The sequence below is a fragment of the Panthera pardus genome, unplaced genomic scaffold (assembly GCF_024362965.1).
Source record: "Panthera pardus isolate Hobbes unplaced genomic scaffold, ASM2436296v1 HiC_scaffold_4, whole genome shotgun sequence".
Taxonomy (NCBI): Eukaryota; Metazoa; Chordata; class Mammalia; order Carnivora; family Felidae; genus Panthera; species Panthera pardus.
Window position 1 is genome coordinate 19,964,583 of NW_026526969.1, and position 27,982 is coordinate 19,992,564.

Consider the following 27,982-nt stretch of genomic DNA (forward strand, 5'->3'; position numbering starts at 1 on the left):
ACCCACAGAACCTTTAACTATTTTCCTGCTTCGTGTTCATCTGGGTGAAAACATCTCTTAAACTGATTTTTGCGAAGCACACAAGACACCTCTGAGATGTTTCCCCACCCGTTAAACACCCGGCTCTCCTCCTACGGAGAAGTCCTCACTAGGAAGAGCATTTCGGACTTCAGGGAACTCTCTGGGGTACCTTATCACCTTGGGAGGCAAGGTGTCCAACAGCCCGATACAACGATACGGGATTGAGAATCCCGATGTGCTGAGGGCACAGCAATGCACAAAAACCAGGTCCTTATCGGCACAGTGTCTGGGGTCCCGTGTGCCTGACAATTACTCCTCGTAAAAGACCATGCGGCCGCTCTGAGGACACAACGCTTCATCAACAGGGGGAGTCAGACTGCAGGTTCATGGTCCCTGAACACCATACAGCCGTTCTCTGGCCTCCGTCCCTAACACGGGGAGGACCCAGGAATAACCCTGGCACTGTGATCTCCTGTGCCTCACTCCCCTGAAGTAACCCAAGCAGATGACCACCTCCTGGTTCAGTGGCACTCCTGGCAACTGGCACCAAGGGAAGCTTTACTAAGACCAGGTAGGGTCCCAAAACAGAGCTGTAGGGGCGAAGGAGTGTGCTGGCTGCTGCCTCGGAAACCCGAGATCCCTTGGAGAACACCCAAGAACACACTCTGCATTTTCCCAGATGATGTCTGCTCCTGCCTCAGCACGGACGTCAGCTTTGGAGCGGAGATTATAACTACCTCTCCAACACACTAGAGCATAAACGCATTTGTTTTAAACCCATTTCAATGTACACATGCTCCATTCTGTTCAGAATACATGTCATAGAGGTAAAAAACAGGTTTTTCTTCAAGGCTCTCTCTCTTCACGAGATACATCACTTCCAAGCCAACAGCTGTCCTTTTTCATAACTGTCAAGGAAGGGAGCAGGGAGACCTCTTTTCTGAGAATCGAAGAGGAAACATCAGAAAGGCCTGGCTTCACCCGTTTGGCCTGCTGAGTGTGACTTCGGCGAGCTGTCCTGGGACCCAGAAAGGCAGAGCGTGCTCCCAAACTTGAAACCCAGGCTGAGCGTGACAGACAGGAACGTGCAACGTGCAACGGTAACGACAGACAGACTTCCTGAGACCCACGCAGGGCTCTGCATTCTCTGCCCGTAGTCCTCAGAAGCACCGGGAAGCAGACGCTGTGATCAGCTCCCTTCTACACATGAGGCAGAGAAGAGAAAGGACTTGCCCAGAGTTATGCAGTTAGAAAATGACAGAGGGGAGCTGAAGCCCAGGTGGCAGCACCCTGGACCCTATCCGAGCATGTGGCCTCTCTGAGGGAGCAGGAGTAAGTCACCTGCCTTCTCCTATCCTTGGCGGGCCAGTGCAGCATCATGGAAGCTAGTGGGTTAGCAGAAGCATGAACACTTCCAAGTAGATGATTTCTGCAAACAAAATACTAGAGGAAAATAGAAGCAGAAATTGTTACAGAAGAAGTAAGGCAACTTAGAAGCTTTAAGAACAGAAAATGCACAGTCTGAGAGTACGGGAGGCAAAACAACAACAAAATAAAACAAAAACCTGTAAAAATCAGACGTAAGATCTCAAAGTCGTGGAGCACAGAGTCACAGAACCCTGCTCAGATTCCTGGGCCCTAAACGACCACTGGGTTTATTAAGGGAGGCTGATAAGGCAAGCAGATCATTACTGTGCTGTGGAAATATTCCATCAGGAAGTCAAAAGAAGAAAATGTGTGGTTATTTGGGGAAATTTCATTTACGTGCAGTACTTTACTGCCTGATAATACCAGTTAAATGACGCTGGACACATCTTCCAGTTCAATTCACATGTGATATATCACAGAAATACAGTCAACATGGTATATTTATATTACACAGTATGATTAGAATAGCACAACTACGGTAAAAAGTCAGTACACGTACATTAGACGATTACATCGTGAGACAACAGACTTACACGGAGTGGGAAAGAGTCCAGAGAGCTGCAGGCCACGTGTCGTCCCCAACCGTCCCCACCACGTGTCAGTCCCCGCTTCCGCGGCCGTTTGCACCTCACAGCAACCACAGCGCGCTCATCAAGACGAAGTAATTAACACTGCACAGAACTACTAACTGCGCTACAGGCTCAGATTTCCCAGCTTTCCCCTGAGTGTCCGGTTTCTGTTCCGGGATCCCACGCTGCATTTAGCGTCTCCTTGTCTCCTCCAGCCAGTGGCAGGTCCTCTGTCTTTCGTCTTTGGTGACTTGTCACTCCTTCGGTGTCATGGTCAGGTGTCATGTGTTCTGTAGACCGGCCTCAAATCTGCACTTGTCCAGTGTGATCTCAAAAGTCGGCCAAGGTTTAGGAGTTGGGAGAAGAACCCCACAGAGGTGACGTGCCCTTGTCAATACATCACACGGTAGGGTGCGGGGGCATGCACGTGACACTGAGAGCCTTATTAATAGACATGCCAGCCTTCATCACCCAGTGAGGCAGGGCCCACCAGGTTTTCCACCGTGGAGTTACTATTCTTCTCTTTGCAATCAATAAATATCGGGGGGTGGAGGTGTTTGGAGGCTGTGCAAATATCCTGCTTCTCCTTAAACTTCTACCTACTAATTTCAGAACTCACTGAGGGACCCTGCCTGCAGCAAATACCATGGTGGTGTCCCAGTGATGGCTCTCTCCCTCCCTCAGCTGGAACTCTTCTGTGAGGTTAACTGCCGACCTTCATGGGACAGGCTTCCTCTGACAGAAGGAAAAACACGGGACTGGAAATGGAGATACAACCTGGAGTCTTTTTTTTTTTTTTAAACTTACTTCATATTCACATTCTGGAATCAGACTATTTATTTTGTAAGAATTTTATTAACATAGAGTTAACATACCATGCAATTTACCCATCTAAAGTGTATATAATTCAGTGAATTTTAGTATATTCACAGAATTGTGCAACCATCACCACTACCAATTAAACCACCAGTTATAATAAATATGTAGTGTCTGAACTACAGACAGATACTACCTTTCCCGTTTCTGTAATGAACTAGAAGGATGGCCGCTTCCTCAGACGGAGCCCACGGAGCCTCCTTGTAATAATTTTGAGTAAAAATAACAAGGACATAAAAGAGTGACCACTTATTTAGAGTCATGAAAAAAGTCTCAGTGATGCCACAGAAGGATGGTCCCCGGAGCTAGTGACCTCAAAGGGAAAGTATTGCCCTTTTGATAACAGGACAGATGCTCCACGAATTGCCCCCATGTAGGCAAATCCACACCGTTAGCCTCATTACTGACTGTAAACATGTAGAAACTCCCTGTGTGCGTGCAGCCCCAGGGTTCTGAATAATAGATTAAGGTTAAATTCACAGAGACTGGGCGAGCAGGTGTCTTGTCAATGAGGTCCTTCACAGATGAACCGAGATGCTCTCACAGCTCACACACGCAGTTCACTAGTTAAGACTGATGTGATAAAAAACCATCCACATTTCGGTTTTCGTTTTTTTGCTCTTCGCAGAGACGTCAGACCAGCTATTTTTACTGGCATGTGTAGTCTCAATCCATCCATCATCCACAGCATTCATGGAGATGGAGCGGTAGACACCTACTGCAGAGCTCAGGTCACACTGCACGGGCCCAGGTGCTCCTGCTCCAATATCACATTTATGACATGGTCACGTCCCCTACAGCAAAATCTGAAGACCCTCCCTGGAGTCGGAACACACAGAGAAGGCAAGACCTTCCTGAGAGAGTCAGTGACTCCTTGTGGGCAAATCAGAGCAGAGATCTGTCTCCTCTTGTCCTTCTTGACCCCCCACCCTGTGGTCAGCGTCCACTTCTCCACGTGGAGTGAACAAACACATGTCCGGTAGTAAGTGAGCCTCCAAACCTAGCATTCATGGGCATGACTTCGGCTACTCTTCGCGGCAGCCCTGGGAGCTCGCCATCCACTATTTCACTGTGGACAGAGAAACTGAGTGACAAGGCTTTGGGAAGGCTCTTTGATTTTAAGTTCTGGCTCTTTCCGTGGTACTAAAGCTCCCTTCCATGACACTGACATTTAGAGTCCTTGTCTCCTTCCCTGGCTCCCCTCTTGATTCCTCCTTCCTCTACTCCAAACCTTAGAGCTTTCTTTGCAAGCTCAGGCTCAGACAGCTGGGCGCTGTGGTGTTGGTCGAACCCGTCCCGCAACAGGCTATGGCAGGGCCTTCCTGATGAGAAACCCTCACTGCCCCACTCAAGAAGCCAAGACTTGGGCGTGGGAAGCGCTCCCTCTGATCTATGACATCAGGGCCAAACCCTTTATCCTTTGACGTCACTATTTTTTCTTGGTAGGTCATCACAGACGAGTTTATGAAACATTATGTAAAACTACCCCAGCTTTGAACTGGGAGACAACCTGCATGGGACACGCGTCGAGGGGGTAGACAAGAGTACTGTGTTGACATTACCTGCTCCTATTCAGTCCTGCTCGGGCTTCTGAGTGCGGTCCTACTTGTGGCCTAACTCTGCAGAGCTACAGCTCTCTGTGTCTCATTCAAGAATTAAAAACTTGGGGCGCCTGGGTGGCTGTCATTTAAGCGACCGACTTCTTGATTTCAGCTCAGGTCATGATCTCACAGTTTATGAATTTGAGCCCCGCGTCAGGCTCTGTGCTGACAGCAAGGAGCCTGTTTAGAATTCTCTCTCCCTCCCTCCCTCCCTCCCTCTCTCTCTCTCTGCCACTTCCCTGCTCATGTGCTCTCTCTCAAATAAATAAACTTTAAAAAAGAATTAAAAACGTAAGCCAAAAAACATTATAATTATCTACCACATGCCAGAGTGCACACTTGGGAAAAGCATATGTTATTTAACACTTGGGGCCCTCCCGCATTCAAAGAGCTCACAGGAAGCTGCCCAAGAAACAAGCAAACGGGTAGGTTACAGCTGAATGGACCTTGGATTTGGAGATGGGGAGACAGCACAGTTAGCCAGAGGGGTCACACACAGGAAGCTGCAGTTCCGCCGCCCGGGGCGAGGAAGAGAAGCCCAGAGGGAAGGGACGTGAGGAGGACCACGGGTGACAGGAGCGACGGGAGGACCAAGACACGCATGCTCTCACTTGAGGAATATTCACTCAACACCTTTCCCCAGTTTCTTGGTTCCTGCGAGAAGCTCCTTCCACTAGACAGTCATTCCTCCGAAAGGTGCTGCTTGAAAAAAGAAGTCTGTGGTCACCAAGGCCTGAGAGCACGGCCTCCGCATCCCTCTCTGGAGGCCCCAACGTGGCTGTCAGCACGCTAGAGGCTCTGAGCAGCCCTGGAGAAGAGAGACCCTTTCTCTTGCACACAGCCCCAGACTGCGCAGGTTTACGTGACCATACAACACTTTTCCGTACTTGATGCCTATTTCCGGCCTGAGAAACCACTGCTCAAGGGAAGGTACTTTCAAAGGACACAGTGCCTGGCACAGGCTCCTCCAACGAGCCGGGCTTCCCACAGTGGGTGGGGAGATGCGAGGATGGTCACACAAACCTACATGAGAGCTGCGCTCGCTGGAGGAGGCAGCAGCAGCCACGAAGGGAAGAAGTGCGTTCCCAGGGAGAGTCGACGGACCCTGACGAAGGAGAAGGAGGAAGCAGTCAGTGCTTCCAGCTAACTAGAAAAACTGACCGGAGTACAGACCACGTAAGGCAAGAAACCAATGGCTCGTGTGAGGTGCTGACAGGTATTTGGGTTAAACCTGCCCTAAGAACCTATGAGCGGGCAGCCAGTATTTTTTCTGTTGTGCAAAAACTTACTCGAGGGAAGGCCTTACACGTACATTAGAGTGCATACAGCCCTTCAAGTAGACCTCAGTTTTCTGTCCTTCCAGCTCAGGACGATAGCTCTAAGGACTCCCTAAGTCACCCAGCGCTTCCAATTTGCAAGGCTTTCACAGAGGCCTGCTCTCACCTGATCCCGCACAAACCGAAGCAGAGGGGCGAGCCTGTGCCCCGCTGCCCTAGATCAGCAAGGCCTGGAGTGGAGACCGCGCCGTCCACCTCTCCACTCCAAGCGCAGGGCGGCCCTAGACTCAGATGCCATTACCCTCCCTGCACCATCAAAATGTCCCGAAGTTACACTTCAAGATCTTCCCTTCTGAAAGGGGCACAAAGATCTCCCACCACCCCAAATTCCTTTTGTCAGACACAGTTAACTTAATAGATCACAAGATTTTCAGAAAACTTTCAATGATTATTTGGAAAATTTATACACAGCAACAGAATACGCTAAATAGTTTTTGTCCAGATTTTAAAAATAAAGACATTTATATCTATAACTATAGCTATATACATATCACTAGAACAAGAAACGTTCTTTTGGGATAAGAGAAAACCTTTTTAGGGTAACTTAGCAGTGAGTCGCTGTCACTAAAATTGGAAGGTATGTGCTACGGATAGAAACACACATACACGTAATCTAACGTATCAGGCAAACACAACAAATCATTCATTTTTGGATTTGAGCTCTATTTTTCTATTTAAATGCAGTTCAGTCTGAAGCCTGGAGGAAATAATTTCTCTCCAAATCACGAAACTGTACCTGGAAAAGGTGTTTTTAACGTCTCACCCCCCGACAATTCTCCCCTGGTTGTGTGCAGGGACAGCCCGTGAGCCCGGAGCTCCGCCTTCTGACCGCTGTGAGTCACTGCCCCACGCGAAGAGGCTGTCTTCAAAGTGTGCAGGCATTGAGGAAGTATCAGGTACCTTAGCTGTCATGCACGTGCCAGAGCATATGGGGAAGAGGCGGTCTAGCACCCTACCCCGGGGGTCCTCAACCAGAGGGGGTTTCAGCCTCCTTCATCCCTCAGGGGTCTCAGGGGTTACTGGGCACTGTCTGACATTCTTGGTCACCATAATGGGGGCAGGGGGCGCTCCTGGCACGTGAAGGTGAAGGCCGCGGATGGTGCTCAATGTCCCACTGGGCACAGGATGGCCCCTACCACGAAGAGTTACCTGGCCCGAAACGTTCCTAGTGCTGAGGGTGGCAAATCCCGCACTAAATTAACAAAGCGCACGATAAAAATGGTATCAGAGTGCTGTTAATAAAACGGAGCACAATTACACAAAATAACTGGACGGCAGGGACTATGGATTCTGGCAGAGGGAAAGGACCTGGACGCCCACATTGTGGTCCCCTCTGAGCTAGCTCTCAAAGCGCTGAGTGAATGTGGACGAGCAGGGACACACTGGATTAAAGTCATAACACCAGGCCATCGTCCTGACCTGTTTGAGGACACAACAACACAGTGAAGTGGAACTGTCAACAGTGCCTCTCTCTCTCTCTCTGCTTCATTTTTTTTTTTTTTTTTTTTTTATTAAATGGAAACCTCAAATATTTCAACCGTAAAAATAAACCAGAGATACCAGTAGGGAAAATGAAATCAAATGTGGAAGCCGAGGAGCAGCTCATAAACTGGAGTGGTTTCAAATGCCCACGGTCCGTCTGCCATGTTAATCCCGTGGTAGTTTATTATAACAGAAATGGGCACTTCTAGACAGTCGCCAGGAGGTCTCTGTTCCAACAATGAAATATTACAACATTCCTGGCAAGAATGCACTCTTAAAGTGAGCTACGCCACAAGATTCATCCACACCAACAAAGTTAAAATAATCATAAGACATTGGATTTCAAGAGACGTTAGGAGCACTTGAGAAAATGGTGTCTGCAGTAGGATACGAACTAGCTCTACAAGCAAGATGCGAGAAGAATCCCCTTTACTGTCATTTATCATTAGCTTTCAAAAATCCCAAAAGACAGCGTAGGTCTCAGAAAAAGAAAATAACTCGAGTAAGAAGCAAATTGATGCAGCGTAGAAAGAAAATGGAGGTGCATATGTCAAAAAAGCAAAGGTATTAAAAAAGGCAAAATGCTGCTGACTTCAGACTAAATTTAAAAACTGCAAAAACCAAATTGCAGGGCGTTCCAAGTCGTCTGCCACAGACCCAAAGGCCGCTTATCATTTCACATGTGCTACTGCAGAATTAATACAAAGTTTAAGAAGTAGGAAAAAAAAAAAAAACTAACCTTAAGGTTATCAAAGGTTTTGACAGTCTGCGCCAAGTCACTGACACTCCCTGGCGATGCTGTCCCCTGTCCCCTAGGGCCTGAGGACACCCGTGAGCCGTCAATGACCTCATAGCCAGAAAGCAAGGCCTCTGAACAGCTGCAACGAGACTCCTTCGCTCTCTGACCCGCTATCAGGTATGTCTTCAAACCTATGGATAAAAATTACAATCAGCACAGATGGAAACCACCGTTGGTTGAAATGCAGCTCGATCTTGCTCTCTATGCAGGACATGCTCCTGAAAAGTGGAGAGTAAAGTGAAAATATGAATGTCATATTTTACTACTGATTTCCGTGATCTTTTCAGAGACGTGCTGACTCGGGGAGAATGTCTGCCTCCAAAACACACCATTTTCTTATATCATGTTTTCTTTGAATTTTGGCTGCACATTTTCCCTTGAGGGCTGAAATGAGCATTAAAAACTTCCTCCATGAAAGGGTCACATGACCGCTTTGTGACAGCAGCCGAGCGGAATGACAGTCCACCCTAGACACTTGTTCGGTCAGTCTCTATGTAAGGGTGATCTAGAATATGGACCACTTTACCATGTCAGGATTGCAAAACTGCCACGAAAAACGAGACCATAATGTGCACCAACAGGGGTAACTAAAACCTCCCTTGATTCAGATTATTAAGTATGGGTCTTCTGGTGGATCTAGAACATGGATTCTGTCAACCTGTACTCCGTGAGAATTTAATTCTCTCACAAAACCCTCATTAAAAAAAAAAAGTTAGTTAAATGGACAATTAACTGACATCTTTACAATTCTCGTTACAGGCTGAAATAACAGAAACATACGCCACACCATGAAGTAGCTCTAATGGGCAGGTAGCTCCCCGCTGTGGGTATTCAGAACTATCTGCTGAGAAAATACTAAGGAGCAGCTTTTTCAGACAGAACTCAAGCCATTTCTGAAAATGAAGCAAACCTGATTTAAATGAATCCATTGTTAGTCCTTACTGAAATTTGACGAGACTGCAAATTTGTTACGGGGAGTGGGAATGTATGTAATTTGTTTAAAAAACATTTATCGTAGGACTAAGGTATGTTGTTCCTAGAGAATAAAATCAAGAACACAATAGGTCCCTGTCCTGGAGAGTTATAAGCTCCAGCAGAAGGTGGTAATGGAAAAGCATCACACAAAGATTTGATCAAGAGGTGAGGTGTCTACACTCCTAAACCCATACAGGTACTTATATTCAGTACATTTTAATAAATGCTTTAAAATTAATTACCTAATTACTTAAAGAAAGCGGGGGCAACATCTGGCTGGCTTAGTCTGTAGAGCATGTGACTCTTGATCTTGGGGTTGTGAGTTCAAGCCCCGCAATGAGGGTAGAGATTACTTTAAAAAAGTTAGCTGGGCGGTGCCTGGGTAGCTCAGTTAAGCGTCTGACTTTGGCTCACACGTCAGCGTGAGTCCTGCGTCGGGTTCTGTGCTGCCAGCTCAGAGCCTGGAGCCTGCTTTGGATTTTGTGTCTGGAGCCTGCTTTGGATTCTGTGTCTCCCTTTCACTCTGCCCCTCCCCGCTCATGCTCTGTCTGTCTGTCTGTCTCTCAAAAATAAATAAACATTAAAAAAATAAAAATAAAAATAAAAATAATTAGTTGGGGCACCTGGGTGGCTCAGTTGGTTGAGCATCTGACTCTTGATTTTGGCTCAGGTCCTGATCTCAGAGTTGTGGAATCGAGCCCTGCACTGGGCTCCCGACCAAGCATGGGGCCTGCTTGAGATTCTCTCCCTCTGCCCCTCTCCCTGGCTTGCACTCTCTCTTACTCTCTAAAATAAATAAGAAAGTAAGGAAGTACGTAAATAAATAAATAAAATACTTCTAAAAAATTAAACAACCTAAAGATCCTGAATCAATTGTCTTTCTTCATTTTATGGTTAGGACACCATTTCACCATTCAGTCAGTGGTCATCTACCTATCTCCTCATAAAAATACTACGTGGTGTTTTCAAGTCACCTGTTCTGAAACTGAGAATTTGACAGGAGCCCTGGAAACACCCAGAGAAATCCCAGTGCACATCCAGGTCACAGGTGGAAATCCAAAGACTGAGATAAGTAACTTCAGCTGCTGACCCCAAAGGAGACCCTAAAATGCTCACTTTTAACTAAGGTCCTAAACTTCCGGATGTTTTTTTTTCTTCAACAAAACACACAATGTCCAGGATCAATCACATTCATAACGAAATATGTGTATAACCTTTAAATGGAAGCATGAACTTAAGAAGAAAAGAAAGAAAGAAAAAGAAAAAGAAAAAGAAAAAGAAAAAGAAAAAGAAAAAGAAAGAAAGAAAGAAAGAAATGGAAGCATCAACTGGAATTTGACAGAGGAGTAAAAGTACATTTGTATGAATTCCTCTGACTGCATCACAGATGACACTGAGCTCACTTGTCATTTTGCCTTGGGAGGGTCAAAAAATGAAATCTCTGGGGTGTCTGGGTGGCTCCGATGGCGAAGCATCACTCTTCATTTTGGCTCAGGTTGTGATCTCACGGTTCATGGGATGAAGCCCCATGTCTGGCTCGGCTCCTTGCTGACAGCACAAAGCCTGCTTGGGATTCTCTCCCTCCCTCTCTCTCTCTCCCCCTTCCCTGCTCATACTCTCTCTCTCAAAATAAATAAATAAACTTTAAAATGAAAACAAGGGCACATGGGTGGCTAGTCAGTTAAGCGTCCGACTCGGTTTCTGCTCAGGTCATCATCTCACAGTTTGTAGGTTCAAGCCCCACATTGGGCTCCGTGCTGACAGTTCAGAGCCTGCATGGGACTTCTCTCTCTCCCTCTCTCTCTGCCCTCTCCCACTTGCTCTCTCTCTTTCAAAATAAATGAATAAACAACAAAAAATTAAAACAAAACAAAATAAAAACAAAAACACCACCTGTGTGAGCTAGCCAGAGAAAAGTTCTACTTCTGACCTGTTATGGAGGCTCCATGCTGGAAGAGCTTACAACTCCGTGGAAAGGCCCGTTCCCCGGAACTGCTCTCATGGGCTCTCCCCTGACTGCACGACAGGCAGCGGGGCAGCAGGCGGGGAAGACCCGGGACAGCACGCGGTGCTGCTGCAGAAAGCCACCGGGGCAGGGGTGGAAGGAGGGAGGCGGGGGGAGGAAGGTAGGGTGTGAGGAGCTACCACTGCTCTCGGTTCTTTCAAACGCAGGAAGAGTCCCCGGTAAGGCAACTGCCCACCCCCACCACGCAGCCCCAGACCTGCAAGCTAGTAAGGGAGGACTTCCCGGGACGTGTGACGACTAAGGCAGACACGAGGCCGAGCCAGCCGACCCCAAGAGCTACAGACTCTGCCACACAGATACACGCATGAAGCTGAAGCCACACTTGAAAGTCGAGGCGTGCCCCTCACCAGGGGACGTGAGCAACACGGGCCAGCCCTGCATCACAAGCTCTGACGCCGCAGGGGGTGCGCATCCCCGAGGCTCGCTGCCGCTCCTCCCGCCTGTGACTACCTAGTCGCTGCTCGTTCATCACGCACCAAGGTGTCCACCATACGCTGTGATAGGTGCGTTCACGCAACAGGCGTGAACACGTCAGCCATGACCCCTACCTGAATGCAGCTGTCACCTGAGCGGTGATCTAGACATTGGGCACGTGTGAGTACAAAGTCCTAGGACAAGGAAGTGAGGGTGCCCTGGGAAGCATAGGAGGGTGGCGCCTTGCAGACCAGGGGGTGGTAAGGGAAGCCTCTGGAGGAAGGGCCCTCCAAGCTGAGGGCTGAAAGATGCAGAATGAAAGCCAACAGGGCCAGGGCCTGGGGCAGCTGCCATCAGGCCGTGGGTGTTGCTGTAAGGGGTTGTGAACAAGCCCTGCAGAAAGGGAGCCTTCGGCAGGCAGAGCTGAGAGATGGAAATGAGTTTAGTATGGCTGGAACAGAGAATACATGTGGGAGAGCGGCCGGGGAGGAGCAGGGGCCCGTGCAGGGCACCACATAGACCAGCTCCGGGAGTCTTCAGGCTGGGGGCCACGAGGCGTGTAGGGGGAGATGGTAACGGGAGCATGAGGCTGAGGAGAGGCCAAGGAGCTGTGGAAACGCCAGCCGCAGTGGGTGATAAGGGAGTCAGGGGACACGGCAGTCAGGGAGTAGCGGTGGCGACAGGAACCCACCTTCCCCAAAGCATAGTGGTGGTAGCAACACTTCTACAACGGGCCACGCAGAGATGGGTGAGCGCGTGCATTCTGCAGAGGGGCCCTCGGGCTCGGGCCTGCCACCGCTCCACCTGGTGACCTGGAGCAAGAGAAGACACCTCATCATAGTGAGGCTGGGAAGAGGACTTGCTCCCTAGGGCTGACGCAAAGACTGAGTCACACGCACGAAGCCTTTACAACAGTGCCTGACACACAGTAAAACAGTAACACCGGCTATTATTCTCCACGTGCGTGTTTGACCTGCTTATCACTGGGAGTCTTCTCCATGTTCTTTCTATGTATAAAAACATTTGAGGAACTGTTAAATCCACAGTTGCTCTTTGTTTCCTACGCAAATTTTTCTTTAGGGAGAGCCCCTGATGACCCACAATGCTGCTAGTGTTTCAAAGATCTGGTGTGTTTATGTGTCCACAACAGGCAAAATGGGTAAACCCATTAAGTGTCCATACTTCAATGTGGAAAGCCAAATTTAAAGTAAAACTTTTTGCCAAAACTAGAGCGAAACCGGCCCGATAAAGTAAGGCGGCCTGGTGTGAACTATCCCAGCAATGTATCAGGACTGGACAACTGAGCCCCAGTGTCATCAAAGTCTTTAGTGAAAAGAGTTTATAAGAGAGAAGGATTTAATGAGTAACCACAATACACATGGACTCTGGGGTCCAAGTTCAAAAGAATGGCTCTCTTGGAGCAGAAGGTCAAAATAAGGCAGCTAAATGATTTATTTTGTTAAGTATAAACAGGAGATTAATAAGATTTCTTATATTCCTCCTCGGTAGTTGATTTTAAACCTCACCAGCATTGATGCCTTTTTTCATCAGCGTGGGTTTGCAGAGGCTAGAGAAGGGGGGACATGTTTCCTACCATGCTTCTACCTGGAGGAGGGGCTGGTCTGTGGCCGTGTGCATGAAGGAGACTGATGCGGTTAACGTTCTTAAGCACATCATCAATTCTTTGAGGATGAAAATTGTCACGTGCACAAAATCAGTGCTTAGTTTTGGTGATCGTAGCGTAATTTGAGTGTATGCCAAAATCCACTTTGGAAAAGAAAGACTACTGAGGCCTTCTTTCTTTATCATGGTCTTTTCCTGCAGGGACCTTGCTTTGGAATGAGACAGGCTCCATCACCCAGAATCAAGGACCTGAATGTCAGTTTAGCAGAAAGAGGAGAATGATCAGGAAGGAAAGGATGTTTTGAGACACAACCCTGGGAGTCAGCAGCATAACAAAGGCCTAGGCACCTGCATCACTCAAGACTTGAAACAATAAACCTAAGAGAGGCAATTGGTTTGGCCTAGTTCATAAACATTCTGAAAAGTTATTCCACTTTGTATTCCATTTTTCTTCATAACTAGGTCTGCAATGGCTGACTAGCATGAGGATTATTTAAACTAAAATACAGTCAGTCAATAAGGAAAATAAAGATTAAAAGGGTACCTAATCTGTTAAAGAACCAGGTTCTATAAAACTATAGATACAATATTTCATAACTGTCTGTTGCTTCTGGTTAAGAAGACCAGAAGTTTTGGTGTGGAAAACAAAACATTTTTCACCCTGTTAACATTAAAACACTCTCGATGGGTCTCTGTCCTTTCTGCTCCTACGTAAAACCACTAATCACAAGGACTGATTCATCCTGGTTCCCGCAACACTTGACAATAAATCACAAGTTCCTACGGTGAATGGGTGTTGGTAAAACCTAACCTCTTTTTAAAAAATGAAGTCCCACATAATAAAATATGAAACAGCCACTCAAGCAGGTGAAAGAAACAAAGGGTGGGCACCATGCCTGTTTAACTTGGTTTTGACTAAAACTTTAGGCTAACAAAACAAACTTTTGAACACACACACACACACACACACACACACACACAGACGCTCTTCATCCTGCTCTGGGAACAAGTGCTTTCTGCACCCAGCTTCCCTCTCTCTACTGGTAATAAGTAAATATGCTGCCATCACAGCCAAATGTGATGACCAGGCACTTAGTGACCGTGTTCCCATGTACTGTCTTCTTCACTTTCAAATTTGGCCTTACTAAATGCTATTCCGCTATGTGCTATGTTGCCGAGTATTAACACGGCAGAGTCCAGTGGTGAAAACTTCAGAGATCCATTCCACTCACCTCTAAAACACTCTTGAATTATGGTTTCATGCCACAGGCCTTCACAAAGGCTACAGAAGTAAGTTCTTTGAAGGAAAACATTTGACATACCCATAAAGAGCCCACCAGGTACTATCTCATTCATCATGTGCTCAGTTCACTTACCCAACAAACTATTTATTGAGTACTTACAGAGGGTTAGGAACTAGACAGAGGTATTCAAGGGAATGGAGAGGAAAAAAAGAACACTCTGGTTTTAGAGACTGAGCGTGGGTTGAAAAGCGTGACTTAAACACTGGACTCCAGTTCCCTCATCTGTAACATGGAAACACTAGGAACACAACAGTAATAGTGTCTCACAGAGCTCTTGTGAGCATTAAATGAGTTGACACACATAAAAAGGGAGAGACGGTGCTCTTCCTTAGAGCCTCTTCAGCAGCAACTCAGGAGTAAACTGAGGAAAGGCGGGAAGTGATGTTCACAAAAAATTCAACTGGGGCATGGAAGGATGTCAGTGAGTGTGAGGACAATGAGTAAGTGATTACACACATCTACGAGAAGACAGAATTACACGCATTCAGGTCTGTGTGCTGATGGGATGTTCACACGTGACAAAGGCTTTCTAACAGTGAGTTTTAGAAAACTAACCAAAAATACGAAGGTCTATGATAACTATCTTGGAATACTGTAAAATAACGTAATGTAAATAATCAGAAGAGGCCGTGAAACAAGAGGGCTAAAAGGAAACGTGTCAGGAGCCGAAAGAGAGCAACAGTAGATGGTAATTCACCAGAGGGTAACATGGGGCAACACCAGACATAAGGGAGCATGTCAGCTTGAGTCGGAAGCAGGCACAAGAGGAGTCACAGACTCCTCTTTCTTTCCCCCAGGGAACTGAGAAATCACAGCTGATTTCAATAGTTAATAGTTAAACTAATAACTTAAGAGTTGCAGATTTAAGTACAGAACATAGATGATGAAAAAGAGATTCTAGGAACGAAAGACTCAATTTATGATCTGAGGATGGTGGCAGCCAGTACCTGAAAAAGAAAACCAAACAAAAGAATACGTTGAAAATAGAAATAAAGCCATGTGACTGATGCCCAGAGAGAGACGCCGGTCCCCAAAGGCCATGAAGCGTGTGACTCCACTTCTATGAAATGTTCAGAAGAGTTGCATCCAAGGAGACGGGAAGCAGATGACTGGTTGCCAGGGGCGGGGGGAGGGGGGCACAGGGTTTCCTTCTGGGGTGATGAAAATGTTCTACAGTTAGCAGAGATGGCTGCACAACTCTGCGAATGTACGAAAAACCAGAGAATTGTGTGTGCTGGAGTGGTACGTTGTATGGCGTGTGAATCATACCTCAGGGTAGGTGGTTTGGTTTTTTTTTAAAGAAAGTTATGTGAATTTCAAGATGCAACCATTCTGAGATACAGAGAAGAGGTAAGGCCAGTACAGAATACACACACCATCCATGGGAATTCAAGGTAAAGGAGTGGGCGGTGGCAGGTAAAAGAAAAACAGAAAGACTGGGAAGTAGCTAACAGGCCAAAGTTAGGGTAGGAAAACATATATGTATAAGAAAGGCTGAATCACCCTGAATAACCAAAAACTCGACGTGGCAAGAGCCCAGAAGTCTGGAAGAGATTAAACAAAACAAAACACAACTGTGACCTTCACGAGCTACCTCCCAGGATCATCAGATTTGCACCCTTGACAGCTGCAGTGTAATCCCAGGGAGCCAGGCGACACCCGGGCCCACTGTCTGCTGTGACTACCGACCTCTGCCTCCACTCCATGCGCGGCACAGAGCCCGAGGGTCGCTCACAGAGACAGAGGGAAGGCTCGGCTCAGCTTCCCTGGCTGCCTGGCTTCCCTGGCTGCCTTCAACACCGTTGTTCGCTTTTCAGCCAGACTAGATTCATTTGCAAAGGCATTTCCTTCGGCCACAGGGTCAGGCTACCCGCAGAGACACTTCCTGTGAGCATCTTCAGCTGGGAAAAGGGCAACATAGCCGGCCTCACCTTACCGCACCTGGAAGGGTCCCACCATGCAAAGAAAAACATGCAATTCTTAAAATTCCTGCTTAGCCTTCCCTGGGAGTGGCCACACCTGTGCCTTCATCACCTGTTTCTGCATAGAAACGCTGATCCGGCCTTCCAGCTGGACTCCAAATCCCATCTGCAGTACCACCACGTGCTTGCTGTGAATTTCCTCACTTTTCAAGTCAGTTCTCAATTCACATCAAGGTTGAACGTCATCCTCTCTCTTTTGAGGAGCGTTTTGCATGCCGGCCGGAACAGGGACCAAAACAGCTTCCCCAACTGCATCTCCTTGTTCCCCAGAGCACATGGCACACTCGCTCAAGCCACGACAACGGAAAAACTCAAAACCCCTATTTTCTGATCAAGAAGATGTATCTTCTCTGGCATCTCTGATTTCTCTCATTTCATTTCAGCACCGGAGGCAGTGTCTCTAGGCCTTCCCCAGAAGATCCAAAGCTGTGCTTGTGAGGTCTGTCTTTAATAATCTTACAAGTGCTGCTGGGTGTGAGGTGAGAAGCCAGAGTGGGGCCACACTGCCACTGGGGAGGCCACAGGCCGGGTGACTAGCTCTCCCAGGCCAGCCTCCCGCCACAATCTATGCCTCCAGAACATCACAACTATGTTGTACACTCCTGAAAAAGCAAAACTGAAAGCAAAACCAAGGCAGTGGGGAGAGAGTGCCCACGTGGGAGAAGAGGACAGGGGACAGGGCACATCGACACACAGAGCTGGGGTGACAATCAACAGCCCCTCGTCCACCAAAGCAGGTGGAGAAGTCTTCAGCAGTCGCCTGTCCTGGACTGGAAAGTGGAGGTCTGCTATAGAACCTGAAGGACAGACAGAAGTGCATTCAGATTCCCCAGGGAAGGAAGGTTCCGGACAGGGCAGCAAGTTGCTCCCTGCCCGGAAGTGCCAGCCCCAAACCACACAGCCGGGTGCTTGGGGAAGGAATACATGAAGAGCAGCAGATAACCCCTCAGGAGAAGAAAGAATTATTCTGAGCAACACTAGACTCAAAACACAGAAACACACACTGAGGACCTCACGTAAAATGTGGTGGCCACAGTCTCAACTTTGTATTGTCTAACTGAAATGTGCTGAGGGAGTAGAACTTAATTTTCTTAAACACACACACGCGATAAAGAATCATAATGCACACTTTAAGGTCTTACAATATTGGTCAATTATACCGCAATGAAGCTGAAAAAATTAATTACAAGAAACACAGAAATATACTAAAATATTAAGAGGAAAATGGATAATGGGAAATACTTATTTTGTAAATTAGGTATTTTTGTTATTTATCTTTAAAATAAGTGTGAATATTTGAATTTTTTTTACAAAATATCTTAGACATAGAGACATGTAAGGAAAAATAGGCTGAGCATCAGGGTCCCACTAGTTAAGAAATAAAATGTCATCTGCCCTGTTAAGGCTCCCCGTGGACTTTCCTCCACTGCAAACCCTTCTCCCCAACAGAGCACATAACTATTCTGAATCCCAAGTTGCTATGCTGTGTAATGCTAAACAATATGCAGCATTAAAGGGGTTTTTTTTTATTTGAATAAATGACATTTTATAAGTTTTCTTGTGAAAGTTGCTTTTTCTGGCTAAGCATTGTGTTTGAGATTCATCCTTATGGAACTGAATGAATTGCATTCATTTATTTTCGATACCATGAAGCTTCCCACTGAATAAATATACAACAATTTAAAAAAGAAAAACTGAAAGTATTAAATTAACACTACAAACTGTGTTCTGTTAAAAATAAAGAAATACGATAAACAGGGCAAAGATACACTTAACACAAAAATACCACTGATCAAAGAATACATCATAAATATAAATTTAATAAAGAAATGGGACTTATGTGGACAAGTTTTAAAAAAAAAATCAGGGGAAGAGATCAAGGCTGAGAGAAAAGTTGCTGGAAACAAGTCCACAAAATCAAGCTCAGGGTGGCAGGGCCAGGCTCCACAAAATCACACTGAAATGGAAAAAAAAAAACAAAAAAAAAGAGAGAGAGAGAGGGAGAAATGAAATAAAAGGAATACAGAGCTCTTTAAACTGCAAGTTAACAAGGCTGAGAGTTAACAACTCCATCATCCCTGGTCAAGAAAGTCCTCATGACCACTGCAGATCTAGGCCGATATGCCTGCCACTTACCCCAATTAACAAAGGGACAGAGGGCCCCGGGGAATAAACCAGGACCGGGCTGACTCACAGCCAGGTTAGAGGCAGACAGAGGAGGCCCAGTCAGGTTATGGGCTCGGCAATACGGCTCGGCCCAATATTTCGTCCACGCACAGCTGGACTTAGGAGATATGAGAGGTGGAACCAGAGGAGAAAGTTCTGGATGGTTCCAGAAAACCAAAGAGGCTTGCATCAAAGCCCTGAAAGCAACTGAAAGTGATGAGATACTATGAGAAGTGAGTTACTGGAGTGTATTACAGGGATCTAGACCCAGCTGTCCAAAAGAACAGCCCACGATGATGGAAATGTTCTACGGCTGTCGCGGGGGAGTCACCAGCCACAAGTGGCTGCTGAGCACTCAAAATCTGGCTAGTGTGAGTTGGAGAGATGAATTTCCAATGTTTTTTTCATTGTAACTTAAATTTTCAAGAGCTACATGTGGCCAGCTGCTACTGTACTGAATGGTGAAGATCTACATCCTTCCTTACTAGAGAGAAGGGACGGACTGGCAACAGAAAGCTCTTTCTTAACTTTGTTAAATAGAGAAGGGGTGTAAGAACTACCTGAAGAAAAATGGGTGGAATAAAGAGGACAACTGCATGTGAAACCAGTTAAGTACTGACTTTTATCTGTTACAGACGACATTTAGCACCAAGTGCAAGGGAAAAATCACGCTTGTACACTAACAGCAGGGGAGCAGACTGGAAATGGGATAGGAATGGATACTGTATCAAACAAAATGGTAGGATCATCTCTAGGAAAAGAGGAGACAAGCACTGAATATATTCCAAAAAGATGAAAATAGATTGAAAAGGTAAGTTCAAATATCTAATTCAGACCCCATCGTACATAGCTCAACCTTCCTTGACATATATTATCCCTTAAAAAATGTTTTTCACGTGCCTATTTAGAAGATGTGCCGTATTTTCCACATTTTATACACTTCACCTTTTACTACATGATTCCTAAAAGCAGTCTGTGAAACGAACGCGGGACCTCTCTGATCTCTCACACCCATTAAAAGCAACACATGTAGTAAAACACACCACTGAACACATTGCCATTTCGTGGGGGTTCTCTCTGACTCCACAGGGCTTGAATGTTTAACTAGGCACACAGCCACAGTGCTAACAGGATTTGGCACACACTGCTGAGCCAGACCAGGCCAAGGTTTCAGGAGTCACTGACCCTTCTGCTGAGGCTTCAGCCCCGGGCAAATTAGTAAAGCAGGTAAACAAACTCTGGCCACCTTGGCCGACCTCCCCTTTCTTTCTGCCTCTCCAGGATCCCACTGCCTCCAGATGCCTCTCCTTCCAGCCTATGTACTGGGTGAGCGCTCACCAAGCAGCCAGGCATGATCAAGGGTCTTGTGAGCACCATGAAATCACACAAGCTGAGACCAGGGACTCCTACCCTCTTCTTCCACAAGCCCCGGTGTCACATGACTTATTTGCATATTATGCCTTCCTGACCTGCACGCAGGTGACAACATCTAGTGCCCAGTCATATCTCAGATATTCTTGTATCACATGATGTTGCCTCCCGCCAAAGTGGCAGGCTCCAGCACAAAACTCTGTTTCACCTGGGATCATCACAAATCATGATGCTCCTGTTGGGTTCTTTGAAAGATTTCAAATTCCTTGAGAACCCATAATAACATGTTCCTAAAACCATAGGTTCTCAACCCGATCAGACCCAATGGCTCCTTTTTATTACATTTTTATTACATACTTCATTTGTAATGTCCTCTTTACCATCCTAAATAAAATTAAATTTATGGACAGTATATAACCCTTAATCACGGAGACCGCTAAAAAAAAAAAAAACACCTCTAACAACTTCCCAAACACCTCTCTGTGCAGCCTTGCTTCAAGCCACCCTAGAATGCAGCAGTGGGTGCCTGGCAAAGGCAGGGCAGCAGCAGAGCCCCCGTCCTGTGGCTCTCTTCCCAAACCTGCCCCTGCCAAGAGAGAACCAGCTTGAAGGCTAAAAATTCCACAATCCTGTATGCGTGTATCTGCTACATGATTGTATATATAACGCATGAGTATGTATGAACGTATCTGCCTTGATTTAAAAAGGAAACTATTTCTTAACTTACCCTACTCATTCTTTCAACAAATAAAGTGCTCCTGAGATCTGCCAAGAATGTGGAGAGTCCTATTACAAATGCTAACAATACCTTACATTTGACTATGCCTTACTGATCTCAGCACCTACAGTGCCTAGCTGAAGCCCTAACACAAAGGACATTCAGGTACGTGAAGAACTGAATCACTTCTGTAAAGTAGTGGTCCATGTGCAAACAGTAGGAACATCAAGGAAGGGCAGAATAAAATTCTGAAAGTCCTGTAACTTCTCTGGAGGTTGAATTACAGAGTAACTTTCCTTACACAATGAGGAACAGGAAGTTACTTGTCTGTTGATTCTACCTGCTCACCCACTACATGCCAGCCTAGACACTGATGATAAAACCGCGAGCCTAGTATACACCAGCCCTGACGCCAAGGAACCAGCAGCGGGAAGGGTGAACGGGTGCTCAAATCACCAGCTGTGAATAAGGACGTGAAGGAAACAAAGGGTTCCTGCCACTGATAGCAGCAAGTGAACAGGAGGGCTAGTATGGATACTGGAGATATTTCCATGAAGAGAAGGTGGGGGGAGTGCAGATGTCAGTGATGAGAAGGAGCAGGTCATGGTGTGGGCCTGGGGAGGCCACGCTCGAGGGGGGACCGGTATAGAAAAGATCATCATATCTTCTCCTGGCTGAAAGAGGGCCACAGACAGGAAGCTGGAGGGGCGGGCAGGGCCCTGGAGCAGCTGAGAACCTTCTGAGTCAGGTGCTAGGCCTGTGGAAGGCTTCGGCAGATTTGTAAGCTTACAGGTGCACAATCCGATTTTCCTTCTTTTTTTGCATTTTAATTTTCAAAAACTTTGTAATTTGGGGGCCCTGAGTGGCTCAGTCGGTTAAGCGTCCGACTTCAGCTCAGGCTTGCGGTTCGTGAGTTCAAGCCCCGTGTCAGGCTCTGTGCTGACATCTCAGTGCCCAGAGCCTGCTTCAAATTCTGTGTCTCCCTCTCTCTCTCTCTATCCCTCCCCACTTGCACTCTCTCTGTCTCTCTCTCAAAAATAAACACTAAAAAAAAATTTTTTTAAAAACTTTGTAATTTGAACTAACGTATACATACAAAAAAGTTCCAGATATAGTACAAGGAGTTCCCTCATATTCCTCACCCCACTTGTCCTAACCTTATTGTACTACGTCAAGCACAGAACAGTAATCAAGAATAGGAAATTAACATCGGTACAATATTATTAACTAGACTACAGACTTTATTCAAATTTGAACAATTTTTGGTCTGATTTCTGTTCCAGGATCCCACAAGCCTGGCCTGCCTTTTTTAAAAACCACTCTGCTATAGGCGATAAATGAATGGCTTGGGAGGTATCAAGAGCAGTAGCAGGAAAAATAAAAATTAAAAAGAGTAGTAGCAGGGACTCATTCCCAGGTTGTTGGTGTGGCCCAGGCAAAGGGTTAGCAGTGGGGCCTGGCCTCGAGGACAGCAGGATGAAGCAGACAGACTTAAAATGTAACATCCAGGCAGAACAGGTAAGTCTGTGCCAACAGACTAGTTGGGGGGGGGGGGGGGGGAGAGAAAGAGAACAAGGATGACTCCCTGGGTTCTGCCCAAAGTAAATGGGTGAAAATATATTTACTGGGTTAAGACGAAGCAGGTAGGGGCATCCGGGGGGCAGCTGAGCATCCGACTTCAGCCCAGGTCATGATCTCACGGTTCACACGTTCAAGCCCCACATCGGGCTCTGTGTGGACAGCTCAGAGCCTGCAGCTGTTTCAGATTCTGTGTGTCTCTCTCTCACCGGCCCTCCCCTGCTCACGAAGCAGGTAAAGGTTTTAGGGACAAGTTCAGAGGCTCAGTTTTGGGCCCCTTAAGTTTAAAATGGCTATGAAATGGCCATACGAAGATGTCAAGGGGGCAGCCAAATCATTCCAATCAGAGGGAAGATCTGGGCTAGAGAGGAGATGTCTCTACTACCATGCTGGAGAGGATGAAAAGAAAGAAAGGGCCAGGAAGTAAGTGTAGAGACCTTCCAGGTCGAGAGACGGTGTGGTGTGGGGGATCCAGCAACAAAGTCTGAAGGGGGATAAGTGGGGTCAGAGGACAGTAAGACAAGCAAGACCTAAGAAAGCCAAGACAGGAGAGTGTCTCGAGGAGAAGGAATGGGCCACTACGTCGAGTAGGACGTGGCTAGAAAAGTGATCCTGCTTTTGGCAGTAGGAAGACTGCTGATACCGTGACATGCAGAGACACAGCTGGGTGATGGAGAACACAGGCCAGGCCTGGGGCAGGGCAGGATAGTGGTGACATGAGAAGTGGAGAAGGCCGTGTGCTCAATCCTATAGAGAAGTCTGGCCACAAAGTACGGCGGAGAGGTAGGCGATGTGGCATCCCGCGAGGATCCATGCAGGGCGAAGGTGCTGGAAACTGTTGTGGGCTGACGGAATAGTCCAGTAGAGGGGAGAGATTACAGATGCGGGAAAAGGAAGGCAGCGAAAAAGCAAAGTTGCTGAAAAGAGGAGAGAAGGTAGAACCCATAATTCAAATAAAGGACTGGGCATTACCAGAAGGAATCAAACTTCTCCTAGAAAGAAGAAAAAAAAAAAAAAAAAAAAAAGACACACTATTGGTAGATTTTCAAGGAGGGTGTCGGTGCACTTGGTTTGGTGGGAATGGGGCCAGGATAGTAGAACGTGACGTATAGCTGTGGCTGAAAGGGTGTCACCTCAGGTGACGTGTGGTTCAGATCTGCACAGATGCTCTCGTGGGTAGTTATCTAGAACCTTCAAGATGATAGTGCTACCAGCTAAATGACAGTGGGAACTAGCTCTTCTAGAACAGCACCGAGAAGGTGAAGAAATAGCAAAGACACAACTAAGGCGCTTACACATCTGTCGAATAAATAAATACTGACTGGATGAATGAGCTGATGCACCAAGAAATCAACTCACAAATTAAAGCGTGTGAAGAAAACAGAGACAGAGGAGGCAGGAGAGTGCGGTGGTGTGATGTGCTGGGACACCTGAAGGTGGAGAGCACAAAGAACTCCTACAACAATAACAGGACATCCCATTTTGTTAAAAGGCAAAGCATCCAAGTAAACATTTCTCCACAGAAAATACTCAAATGGCCAACAAGCACATGAGAAAATGCTCAACGTCATTAGCCACTAGGGAAACACACATCAAAACCACATCCACGAGGATGGCTACAATTAAAAAGACAAAGTCAGGTGTTGATGAGGATGAAGAGAAAGTGCAGTCTCCATACACTGCTGGCAGGAACGTAAAATGGTACAGCCGCCATAGAAAACACTCCGGCAACTCTTCAAAATGATAAACACAGGGGCGCTGGGTGGCTCAGCCGATTGAGCGTCTGACTCGTGATTGCAGCTCAGGTCATGATCCCAGGGCCATAGGATTGAGCCCCTGCGTTGGGCTCTGGGCTGAGGTGGAGCCTTCTTAAGATTCTCTCTCTATTCCTCTGCCTCTCCCCCCAGCTCGTGCTCACTCTCTGTCCAAAACATTGTTTTAGAATGCTAAACAGAGTCGCCCTATGTGTTACCGGCAATTCTCCTCTTTGGTACATGCCCAAGAGAAATGAAAATACAGGTCCCCACAAAAACCTGTACATGAGTGTTTACAGCGGCATTACTCCTAACTGCCAGAAGGTAAAAACCACCGAGAGTTCTATGAAGTGAACGGTGTATCCATACAATGAAACAAGTGTTCAGCCACAAAAAGGAGTGAGGTTTTGATTGATGCCACAACGTGGACGAACCTTGAAAATGTCACGTACTGCATGACTGCATCATTATGAAAGGGCTTGAAGAAAACCAAGGGGGAGACCTGTTCTGCAGACTCTAACAGCTCCTACGAAGCTACAGTGGTTAAGGCAGGAGATACTGACAGAAGGGTAGGCAAACGGATGAAACAGCTAAAAGCTGAGAAACAAATTCTCACACATATGGACATAATTTATGACAAAAGCGACACTACGGAGCATGGGAAAAGGACGGCCTTTTCAAAAATAGTGCTCAGTTCGGGGTGGATATCTGTCGCTTCCTTTACAGCCACCCCCAAGGCCCTGGGCTGGTGAGTATGCACATGAAAAAATATTAACACCACTAGCTATTTAGGAAACACGAATTAAAAATAGGAAATGTCACCATACATCTGTTATTAACGGCTAAAACGAAAAGTTCTGTCGATACCAAGCACTGATGAGACGAGGAACACCAGGAACGCTCACACGCTGCCGGCAGCAACACAAAATAGTACAACCACTCTGCACATATCCGCAGCAGTTAGTCATAAAGCTAAACAAACACACACTGATGAAATGCCCCAACAACTCCAAGGCTAGATATTTACCCTAGAGAAATTAAACGTTCTGTTCATACAAAATGCCGTGCACACATTTTTACAGGAATTCTCTTTACAGCCGCCAAAACCTGGAAACAACCTAAATGTCCTTCAGTGGGTGCATCCACAGGATGGAATGCCATTCAGCATTGTAAGGAATGAACTACAGATACATGCAATAATTAGGACGAATCTCAATCTTTCAATCAGTTACATGAAGGGAACCAGTCTTAACAGTTTATATACTCTATGGTTCCATTTTTAATTTTTTTTTAATGTTTATTTATTTTCAAGACAAAGAGACAGAGACAGAGAGTGAGCAGGGGAGGGGCACAGAGACAGGGAGACACAGAATCAGAAGTAGGCTCCAGATTCTGAGCCATCAGCACAGAGCTGGAGGCAGGGCTCGAATTCACAAACTGTGAGATCACGCTCTGAGCCAAAGTCGGATGCTTCAACAACTGAGCCACCCAGGCATTTTAATGACATGCTCCCAAAGGCAAAACTAGGGACAGATAACAGAGTAGTTGTTGCTGAGGGGACAGAGAGGGTTGGAGGGGGGGTCTCTAAAGGGTCAACACAAGAGAAAAGTTTGGGGGTGGAATTATTCCATATCTTGATTGTACCGGTGGCTACAAAATCTATACATGTGTTAAAATTCATAGAACTGGGGCGCCTGGGTGGCTCAGTCGGTTGAGCGTCCGACTTCGGCTCAGGTCACGATCTCACAGTTCGTGAGTTCAAGCCCCGCGTCGGGCTCTGTGCTGACAGCTCAGAGCCTGGAGCCTGTTTCAGATTCTGTGTCTCCCTCTCTCTCTCTCTCTCTGACCCTCCCCCGTTCATGCTCTGTCTCTCTCTGTCTCAAAAATAAATAAACATTAAAAAAAGTTTTTAAAAATAAAATAAAATTCATAGAACTGTACACCAAAAGAAGAAGGTCAATCAATGCACAATAACAATTTAAAAAATAAAATTATACAAAAAGGAACACCATAGAACCTTGCAATTCTAATCCAAGTCTCTACTCATGAGAAATTAAGACATCTATCCATACTAAGACTTATACACAAATGTCTAGAGTAGCCTTACTTATTAGAGGCAAGATGTAGACAGCCGGTGAATGGACAGGCAGTGGTATATCTAGTCAATGAAACTTGACTGACCAGTAAAAAGAAACTGAATACTGATCCATGCTACAATACAGATGAACTTCAAACGATGTGCTAAATGAAAGGAGCCAGATTAAAAAAACCCACAAACTGCCTAATTTCAATGATGTGAAATGTCTAGAAAAAGCAAGTCTATAAGGACAGGAAGTAGATTCTCGGTTGCTGGGTCTGAAAGCAGGTACCACCTGCAAATGAGCATGGTGAGCCTGTAGGTGATAGAAATGTTCTAAAAGCAGATCATGGTGACACTTACACAATTCTGCAAATTTTCTACAAGTAAGTGAGAGTGAGCTATATACTTTTAAGAGGTTATTTTATGGTGTGTAAACTATATAATAAAACTTTAGGGGCACCTAAGTGGCTCAGTCAGTTAAGTGTCCGAATTCGGCTCAGGGTATGATTTCATGGTTCGTGAGTTTGAGCCCCGCGTCGGGCTCTGGGCTGACAACTCAGAGCCTGGAGCCTGGTTCAGATTCTGTGTCTCCCTCCCCTGCTCATGGTGTCTGTCTGTCTGTCTCTCTCTCTCTCTCCCTATCTCTCTCTCCCTCTCAAGAATAAATACACACACACAAAATTAAAAATTTATAAAAGAGGGGCGCCTGGGTGGCGCAGTCGGTTAGGCGTCCGACTTCAGCCAGGTCACGATCTCGCGGTCCGTGAGTTCGAGCCCCGCGTCGGGCTCTGGGCTGATGGCTCGGAGCCTGGAGCCTGTTTCCGATTCTGTGTCTCCCTCTCTCTCTGCCCCTCCCCGTTCATGCTCTGTCTCTCTCTGTCCCAAAAATAAATAAAAAACGTTGAAAAAAAAATTAAAAAAAAAAAATTTATAAAAGAAAATAAGAAAAGTTCTAAAGGATACTACTGGACAACTGGGGATGTTTGTATATGAACTATATATTTGATAAGAGTATTTTGCTAACATTAAATTTCTTGAGTGTGATCATTTATTTTGTCTACAAAGGAGAACATCCTTGTTCTGAGGAGATACATGTTGAAGAATTTAAGGGTGCAGGGCCATGATGTTTGCAACTTTCTAATGGCTCAGGAAAGAGACAGGAGACACATACACACAGGACGTGCATATACAGGCACGTGTATAGAAAAGATATACATACGTACATATGTGTGTATGTGTAAATATATACACATGTACATTTAGACAGACAAGAAAGCAAATTTGGCAAAATGCTAACAACTGGTGAATCTAGATGAAGGGCATATTAGTGTTCATTATACCAAACAACTTTTCTGCAAATGTGAAATTCTTCAAAACAAAAAGTGTGGAAAGAAGCAAATCAAACCCCAAATCTGGCAAAACCAAATAACCTAAGACAAGTATTTAAGGACACACACTTGGGTAAGAAAACCATAGAGAAGAGAGGGAAGAGGTTGCCTTTGGCAGGGAGGCGACAGGAGGGGGCATCTGGGTGGCTGGCAGTGTCCTCTTCTTCAGCCTGGCTACTAGTAGACATAAGGGTGTTCACTTTACAGCAATCAGGCTGTACTTTAGTATGATGCGGTATTCTGCCTCTGCTCATATCTCACTGTATTTATAAAATTGTGGTCTTCCTAAAGACGACACTGAACAAGGCAGAGCTGCATGTATGGTGTATGAGGGGCGGTCACGGTCGGATACGGAGGGGGACGGCGGCTCAGCCACGCCGCTCCAAGCTGCCGTGGGTTTTGCCAGCCACACAGTGTAGCTTCTGGTGTGGTTACACAATCATAACAGCACGGCTGGATCTTAGCTGCCAAATGTTCTCACAAATCGGTT

General features: G+C 46.2%; 1 protein-coding gene across 1 annotated transcript in view; it reads right to left on the bottom strand.

Annotated features, from left to right (window-relative positions):
* Window positions 1-27,982, bottom strand: part of ADCY9 (adenylate cyclase 9) — a 131,204-nt gene that overhangs the window by 28,806 nt on the left and 74,416 nt on the right. Inside the window, exon 3 of the mRNA XM_019468420.2 lies at window positions 8,054-8,244. Coding sequence (XP_019323965.2) covers window positions 8,054-8,244 — 191 coding nt within the window. The remainder of the gene's footprint in view (window positions 1-8,053; window positions 8,245-27,982) is intronic.